At 54.0% G+C, this 8397-nt stretch overlaps 1 protein-coding gene across 5 annotated transcripts; it reads left to right on the top strand.

The window, feature by feature from the left end:
* Positions 1-267: 267 nt before the first annotated feature.
* TMEM106A (transmembrane protein 106A) lies at positions 268-7350 on the top strand. 5 transcript variants are annotated; one of them, XM_074927003.1, is made up of 9 exons: positions 268-345; positions 773-906; positions 1553-1777; positions 2213-2276; positions 2661-2820; positions 3311-3451; positions 4010-4053; positions 4614-4667; positions 6406-7350. In XM_074927003.1, exons 3-9 carry the CDS (start codon positions 1573-1575, stop codon positions 6524-6526), a joined length of 789 nt encoding a protein of 262 aa, XP_074783104.1. In that variant the 5' UTR covers positions 268-345; positions 773-906; positions 1553-1572; the 3' UTR covers positions 6527-7350. The 5 variants fall into 5 exon arrangements, 4 of the variants coding, with proteins under 4 accessions (XP_074783104.1, XP_074783103.1, XP_074783102.1 ...); XM_074927002.1 differs by having other exon boundaries at positions 324-345; positions 684-906; XR_012635183.1 differs by lacking the exon at positions 268-345 and having other exon boundaries at positions 439-906; positions 6406-6650; positions 6937-7350.
* Positions 7351-8397: the final 1047 nt, after the last annotated feature.

Genomic DNA, 8397 nt, shown 5'->3' with positions numbered 1-8397 from the left:
CCGCCCCTTCCCGTCCCGCGGCGCCGGGGGGGGGGGTCCGGGCCGCCCCTTCCCGTCCCGCGGCGCCGGGGGGGGGGGTCCGGGCCGCCCCTTCCCGTCCCGCGGCGCCGGGGGGGGGGGTCCGGGCCGCCCCTTCCCGTCCCGCGGCGCCGGGGGGGGGGTCCGGGCCGCCCCTTCCCGTCCCGCGGCGCCGGGGGGGGGGTCTGGGCCGCCCCTTCCCGTCCAGCGGCGCCCTGAGGGCCGCCCCGCCCCGCCCCGGTTCCGCCCGCCCCCGGCCGGTGCGGTGCCGCCCCGCGGCGCTTTCGGTTCCGCCTCGGGCTCGGCGCTGCCCGCGGCGGGCGCCCGGTAAGCGGGGTTGGGGGGGGTGGCGGGGGGCCGGGCAGTGCCCGGGGGGGTGCGGGGCCGGGGCCGGTAACGCGGTGCTCGGTGGAGGCGGCGGGGGGTAAACTTCACTGCCTGGGGCCCTCGGGAGGCCGGGGAGGGGCCGTGCGGTACCGCGCAGCGAGGCCCGGCCTGCGTCAGCGGATCCCGGAGCCTTCGGGCATCTCCGTTCCGCCCGGCCGCCGGAGGCCGCGGGACGCGTTACCCGGAGCCTCCCGGCAGCGGCAGCAGGATCCCGCAGCCGGGGCAGCCCCTCGGCCTCCGCCGCTGCCGCGAGACCCCGGCGCCTCCTTGTCGGCCAGGAGAGACGGCGGAGCTGCCGGCGCCCTGCCCGCAGCGCGGCCGTGGTGGATCCCCGCCGCCGGCGTTGTGACCCCGCCGTGTCTGACAGCGGAGCCCCGAGGGTTGTTCGTGCGGAGCCTCCGGGTCCTCGGCAAACGTAGACGCTGCTGTTTATCAAAGATAAACATCCTGCCGGTACCTGAGCTGCTGACGCAGCACTGCCCGGAGGAGCGACTGCCACAGGTAGGAAACCGCCTTCAACCGGCGTCCCTGTGTGAAAGACGGCTGCTGTTCCTCCGCTTGGATCGCTGATCCTGCTGGGAGGATTACTGGGAGCTGATGTACAAATTTCTGATTGCCAGAGGCCTGGGAAAACGAGTTAATCTGTATTTTTAACTTTTAAAAATAAAGTAATAGAATCTAAAGATAGTCTGGTTTGCCTGGTTTTAGATTCTGCTGTGCACTGTTTGACCTTGGTCAGGCTACTGTTACTAACACCTTGGTGTTCAGGTGAGTCACCTGCTGGGTGCAGGTGAATAATGACCAGTCAGGAACTTGGCAGTTCCGCGCTATGTTGTCACCTCAAAACCTTCAGGAGCTTGGAGTCAGCGTTCCCCTGTCTTACCAAATACTGTGAGATAACGAAGAATCTGTTAAGCTATCTGGTGTTCTCAAACACTCCTGCAAGCAGGGTGTCTAGAAGATTGAATCTTTAAAAGAATGAGTTACTTGCAGTAACTGAGCTTTTAAAGCAACTTCAGAGCTGTGCTTTAAGAAACTTGCTAAACATTAGGATGCTTGGGCTCTACTACAAATGCTAATGGTGCTGTCCTTGGAGGCTGGTTCACAGAAACAGTTTTGCTAATGTGTTTTTGTGTTGGACACCTAGTGAGAATTCTTCTTTGAACCATGGGTGGAAAACTGTCGCTGTCCTGGAAAACACCTGTCCAAAAGGAGAGTGAAGACAAACTGATCTTACCCAGGCAACTGGATGATGAAGATGAAATCAGGGATTACGCCAGTATCAGTGACTCTGCCACGTCCTGCGTGGGCACTGCACGTCGAAGCTACGTCAACTGCCCAACGTGTCAGGGAACAGGAAGGATCCCTGGGGGTGGGTGGTGTTTCTGTGTGCTGTCAGTGCTGCTTGAGCCGCTGGGGTTGATTTATGCTTTCTTGCCTGAAGACCTTGACTGAACCAGTTGGTCTTTATTGCATCCTGTCTGGGAACATCTGTCTTGGTACCTCCAGCTCACTGGTGACTTCTGGGGGCTGCCTCCGTTGGGGGAGGATGGAGTGGGAAGGCAGGTGCTGTTTCTGGGTGATTGCTCAAAGCCCACCCTGGAGCCCCTGGGGAGTTTTTCGTTTCTGCCCAGAGATGGGAAATGCTCAAACTGAAGGTTTAGCTGCATCACACTTGCCTTCGGATGGCATCACCTGTGAAGCGAGTGCAGAGGGACACTGGCTGCTGTGCAGGGTCCTGAAATACAATTTGCTTTATCTACTTGTGTGCTTAGTGCGGTCTCTGATCTGCTGCCACCTCTTTCAGAGCAAGAGAAGCAGCTGGTGGCTCTGATTCCATATGGTGACCAGAGGCTGAAGCCTAGACGAACGTAAGTCCTGTTAAGTTTTCCCCTTTTCTCATCTTTTGAATGTTTCTTCTGTGTATGAAGGAAAGTCTCGGTCCTCTGGGTGTTTTGTGCTCTGTCCTGTAGCAAGTTTGGTGTTCACTGCGTATTTTCAGCAATAGCAGATGTTGAACAGTCTGCATGCAGCTGTTGGGGGTTCTCCAGCATTTTGTACTGTCATGCACCATGTCAGTGTGTGGGGCTTGACCCTGCTTCTGCTGTGACCTGGTAGCTGGCAAATGGTTCTGCACAAACCCATCTGTTTCTGGCACCCAAGCTTTTATTATCTCCTCCCTCTGAGCTGGAGCAGAACTGCAGGTGCTTGCCTCTGACCAAGAGAATGATTGTGGCCCTGGTGCTGTTTTGTAGGAAACTCTATGTATGTCTTGCTGTGATAACCTGCCTGCTGACAACATCTCTCAGTATTTTCTTCCTGTTTCCTCGCTCCATCACTGTGCTGCCTGCAGGGCTGAATGCCTCCTCCGTTGGCTTTAATGCCACCACCACCAGTATATACCTCAACATGACGGTAAGTGCTCAGCTCACGGTGGATCTGAAGGGCTCCCTGCTATCCTCAGGGTCACTCCACATGTAGGCGAGCTACCGGCTGCTGCCTGACGTGAGCCTCAGCATTCCCACCAGCTCTGGCTGCTGGCAGTCGATGTCCGGAGTGCGTTACCGCGGCAGCAGCGCGGCTGGCCTGGCTACCAGTGGGCAGGTTGCACGCAGTGGCCCAGGGCCTGTATAGGAGAAGTACAGTGACTAATTCTGGGAATCCTTTCTCTCTTACACCCTTGAGCTGCTTGGTTGTCTCCCTTTGACCGTCATGGAAGACACTGCAGCGTACATGCCTTTGTGGCCTGGCAGGGTGGACGTCTGAGGGTTGGAAAGGGATGATGCTGCCAGTTTGGCTGTGAGGTCGTAGCAGGGGTATGTTTAAAGTAGCTTTGCAATGGGAAGGAATGGCCCTGCTGCAAGGTGATTTGTATTTTGGGGTTGTTTTTTTTGTTTCTCTCTAGAACGTGCTGAACATAACTAATAACAACTTCTACCCCGTCGCTGTTGTGCAGCTAGACATAGAGGTTTTGCACCAGTCCCTAGTGGTAGGGAAGAGCACCATGAAAACCCTGCTGAATATGAGCCCTTTGCAGAGCGGCCAGGTGAGCTCTGCAGTTTGTTGCATTTTCTTCTAAACTGATATGGACGTCCCAGACAGGGAGTTATTGTATGCTTGGCCGACTGTCATCTGCCTGCGCGTTGCTCAAAGCTTTCCCACGGCCAGCACCCCACATCTTGCTTTGGGGAGGGGTGTTGTAAAAATTTCTGTGTTGCTGAGTGTGAAGCTAATGCATTCCTGAGCAAGGAACATCTGTCTGCTCTTCGGGTAGTGGGCTGGGTTTATGCCTGGCTTAAAATGATGGCAAGCTTAAAAACAAGTTAGGCAGAACCCTGCTGGGAGCAGCGTGAGCGCAGCTGATCCATTTTTGATGTAAAGGTCAGGTTTGTGGCCTAGATGACCTTTTTAAGGCCTTTTTAGATACAATTTCTGATTCTATTTTCTTACCTATTCTTAAAAACAATTGTTAGGCTAAACCTTGAAATTCAGGTTCAGAGTCCTAATGAGAGTCCAGTTGTCCCTGTTTCAGCTCTCTGAATTGCACACAGACTAACTGTAGTTCTTGTGTACTTCCTGCTTTCTCTTCTGTTTGTATTTGCAGATCTTTTATATGGTGGTCAGTAGGATAGTGGACGACAACACCTAGTGAGTAATTCTTGAAGATTTCTTCCCTTGGTTAGTAAGTAGCATTAATGCTTATAGGCTTTTCACGACTTGATTTCTTGTGCTGGCGCTGCCCGTAGAGCAGAGCTGAGTGAATGTGTCCTTTCCAGTTTCACACGTGGAGCTGATCTGGGTATAAGCCTGGCACGTCCATTTTAAACTGACTTTCTTTGCTGTTTATTGGTATTCTCTGCTTAAGTGTTGGCTCAGCAATGCTGTTTCCCATACTTTCTGATAAATGATGATACCAATTTGATGTCTAGGTTGTCAACTTTAAATGCTCCATTTGTGAGCAGCTAAAGGAACCTTGTACAAACTGCCTTTCTCTGCAAGGGACCAGCAAACTGTGTGAAGTTCATAGCAACCAAAGCTTCTGTGCAGACAGGGCGGTGCCTGTGCTTGCTAGATCCACAGCTGGAGTCACAGCAAAACCATGTTTTACTGGTGTAGATACTGCTGGGGAAGCAGAGGAATCACTGAGGACAGGAGACGCATGGTACAGGCAGCTCTCATGAAGTAAACTCTTCTCTTTTCTCTTCTAGTAACATTTGCACCTGGACAAAAGTAAAAGTTCACAATGTTCTGCTGCACATACAGTAAGTGGTGCTTGGTTCAGAGCTGTAACTAACATCTGTGTCACCTACACTGTTTCTCAGCTCCAGTCAGGAAGGTCTGCAGTCTCTGTTCTTCAAGGCCAGGGCTGCCTACAGTGTGAATGTGCTGTTGCCCACCTAGGTGTGCCGAGGTGTGAGGAAGAGATAGCTCTCCAAAGCTGCTGCTGCCCTGAGAAGTCCCTGGATTCAGGCTTACTGACTGCTCCAGCTGTCCCTGTTGCTTCAGGCAAGCTGGCCTGGCAGACTTCCTTCTGGAATACTGATTGTAGCTCTTGGGAAGTAAGAGCTTGGTCTAGAGCTAGGAGCACAGACTGGTTCAGTTATGCCTTCTTGCCTCGTGGTGTTGGGGGCAGACTCATTCGCCCAAGCTCTGTCTGGGTGTGTGGATAACTGCCTCCAGGTGTGCTGACAGCAGCTGCGAGGGCAAGGGAGGACAAAGCAGGCTCTTCTGCAGGTTCCACTGCCTGAGGCAGCTCCTGCTCAGGGGCTGGACCAGAGGACCGTGCTCAGCTTGACTGTTTTAGAGTACAACAGGCCCTGCTGGGAAAGCAAATGCAGGTTGGCTGTTCTTCTCTGCCAAGGGGGAAGGAGCACAACTGCAGTTTTTTTAATACAACTCCTGCTGGGTCAGGTTGTTACTGTTGTGGTCTGAGTTAGAGCTAAACCGAGTGTGTGAGATGGAAGCTCTTACAAGGTGTGGCAGTGCTGGAACACCTTCACGCAGCCATGAAAGAAGAGTGGTTTTCATTAGCTGAGTTTAAGCCACTTCAGAAAACAGCAGCAGAGATTGTCTCCTTGTGGCCTGTGCCCACTAGAGATGTCCCTGCAGGCTCTAGTGGTGAGCCTGCTCGTGCAGGATGGGCCTCTAGGTTCACCATCTGCAGACTGTTGTCAGTGAGTCCGTGATTTCTTCAGGAAGGAGGAACTGCTTTTGCAGCAGGGCCTCTTGTGCTTATCTAAAGCCAGGGCTTCACCTGCTGCGTCTGGAAGAGGACTGTGAGTATTAGGAAAAGTGCTGAGTGATGTGAAGTTTAAACAGGTGAAGTATGCAGAGAAGCCCCAGGCTACTCAAAGCACAGTAAAGGTTTTGGACAGAGTGGAGAATGGCTCTGGCCGTTAAGGCAACCTTGTCCTCCTCGGCTGATGCTGTGGGCTGACAGGACCTTTGCTCTCTCTACCTACCAGCTCCCTGTTAGCCAGAAGCTGAAGATGATTCCAGTCATCTTTACACTGTTCTGCACCACACCTCCTCCTGCTGGTATTACCCACCGATGGATTGCATAGCATTAGGAGAAACTACTTGATGCAAACAGCTCTTGGATAGCACAGGATAGTGACTGAAACACATGTCCTGTAGTTTCACTGACTCCTCGAACAGCCACCCACTGTGACTTGCACTGGCACTTTGGGAACAAGTAAATGGTGAAATGGCACAGGAGTGTTGTGCTGAGGTAGGAGGTCTCAATGGGCTTCTAGAATGGCCAAAGCACCTGCTGCGATGGTACTGATCTTGTAAAAGTTTCCTTTAATGCAGTCTGAAAGATGCTTTCCCTCTCCAACACATGAAATTTGCTGAGGGTCTCCTGACTGTTGTGTTCAGGGGCTACGTAATAGGGACAAACTCGGATGGCAGTGGGAGCTCGCCATGGGACCTTTACATCGTGAGAAGTCTCATGTGGGACAATCACGAGTGCGGTTCTGGTCTCATTTTGCCTTGCAGGGGTACCCTGACCTGCACGTACCTGTGTCATTCAGAGCAGTTGGCTTTTGAAGACTACCAGTACGTGGACTGCCGGGGGAATGCCACGCTACCTCGCCCATCGTACCACCGCCTGCCATGACAGGGACAGGTTGGCGGAGCTTTTGGGTGTAGCATGTTCCACCACAAAGGCAAGTCACAGGGAGACAAACTTCTGGGATGACTTCTTAATCTGCGCTTTAAACAGGAGGCTCGGTGTTTTCTGGGTAAGACTTCCATCTCTCATGCAAAGATAGTAACACACTTGGCCTTAGGAACGTGGACTCTGCTGCCCTCAGGTTGCAGCTTTCTTTTTTCTGTGCCTTATTGTGGCTGACGCCTTGGCAATGACCAGGGCACGGGGTGTCTGCGCGGCGCGTCGGAGTGGGCCACGCTGTGTGACTCTGCTGCTTTGGAGGCAGCACCTTACTAGTCAGACTAATTCTAGTTGTTTTCTCCTTGCATAATTTTGCACTTCTGTCCTGAATTTAAGTATTTCATAACTTCAAAAAGGAGGACTACATGAGACTTTTTGGCTGGATTACATCTGCATCACCAGAATCTAATGACGCTTACCTGCACACGAGGAAGAAACAGGACTGATGTCTCTGAGTCTTAAAAACTACTCCATGTCATACTGAAATGAGAGTGACTCTTGGGTGACTGCTGTTTTAAGCTGTCCAGTACAGCAGGTGAACATAGGCATTTCTGTATAGATGTGTTTTTAAAACAAGCTCATCCATAGCTGTTCCTTAACGGTGGCCATTTCTGTGGGAAGAAAATGCATTTTGTATCATGAACCAAAAGATTGCTGCTTTCCTGCCAGTGGTGTTTGGAGGTCAGCACATGCTGTTTGTTGTATTTTCTTGTATGTTTTGGTATTTAATGCTTTCAACTTTGAACAAGAATGGGAGAGTTCACCTCTGACTGGAAAAAGTTTGCACAAATATCAGGAAACAGCTGGTTTTGGGGCAGTGGTGTGTTAGGGTTTGGGGTTGGGGTTTTTTTTTTGCCTAAAGCTGCAGAACTACCCAACAGACTTTACAGAAGGAACAGCCCTGCAAGCCTTCTCTCCTTGCAGGGCTGGCAGTTGTATCCCCCAAATGATGGAGGGGTTAAACGTTATTCCTGAGGTTCAGATTTAGATGCTGCCTGATGCTTTCTAGATGGTAAAATAGGAACCTGGGAGTTACTCAGCAGTTGAGCATTTTCCTGTATCTGTCCCACTGAAAGATAGAACCAAACTGTCAGAATAGTTGAAGATTATGGAAGAAAGTCTCTGATCCTGTTTCTGAAACACGCTTCTTAAACCAGCACCTTTAGAGCTGTTGCAGGGGGGTGCTCCCCCCTCGTGCCATTCCTTGAGATCACACTGAAACGGGAACGAGTCGTCTTCCCCCTCCAGCAGAGAGGAAGCAGCTCCATGTCTGAAATCCTCGAGGCTCATCACCGCTCTAAGTCCTTTTTGTTTTGCCCTGTCGTGGATTCTGCTCTGCACCGCCCTCCCGCGCTCCGGGCCTTCCAGCGGTGCTTCTCTGCAGCCAAAGGGCTCCCGCAGCCGGGGAGCGAGCGAGCCCTCTGCGGGGCGGCTCTTCGCCCTTGCCGGGGCCGCTGCGCAGCTCCAGGGATACGGGAGTGGGGAGCCTCCGCGGCCTGGCCGAGACCGGCGGAGCCCCGCACGGCCGCCGGGGCTGGTCCGCTCCGCCGAGGCCGCTTTCCCCTCTGAGGGGCGGCCGCAGGGCCCTTCCCGGGCCGCAGGGCCCTTCCCGGGCCGCGCCCCCTTCCCGGGCCGCGCCCCCTTCCCGGGCCGCGCCCCCTTCCCGGGCCGCGCCCCCTTCCCGGGCCGCGCCCCCTTCCCGGGCCGCGCCCCCTTCCCGGGCCGCGCCCCCTTCCCGGGCCGCGCCCCCTTCCCGGGCCGCGCCCCCTTCCCGGGCCGCGCCCCCTTCCCGGGCCGCGCCCCCTTCCCGGGCCGCG

The sequence above is a fragment of the Athene noctua genome, chromosome 25 (assembly GCF_965140245.1).
Source record: "Athene noctua chromosome 25, bAthNoc1.hap1.1, whole genome shotgun sequence".
NCBI lineage: Eukaryota > Metazoa > Chordata > Aves > Strigiformes > Strigidae > Athene > Athene noctua.
This window is presented reverse-complemented; position numbering and strand designations above follow the sequence as displayed.

Excerpts from the sequence above, each read along its gene's own strand:
- TMEM106A (XM_074927003.1), top strand. The coding sequence starts at position 1,573 with ATGGGTGGAAAACTGTCGCTGTCCTGGAAAACACCTGTCCAAAAGGAG. Across the intron at positions 2,277-2,660 it reads AGGCTGAAGCCTAGACGAAC|GAAACTCTATGTATGTCTTG; the intron begins GTAAGTCCTGTT and ends GCTGTTTTGTAG. Across the intron at positions 4,668-6,405 it reads AATGTTCTGCTGCACATACA|GGGTACCCTGACCTGCACGT; the intron begins GTAAGTGGTGCT and ends TTTGCCTTGCAG.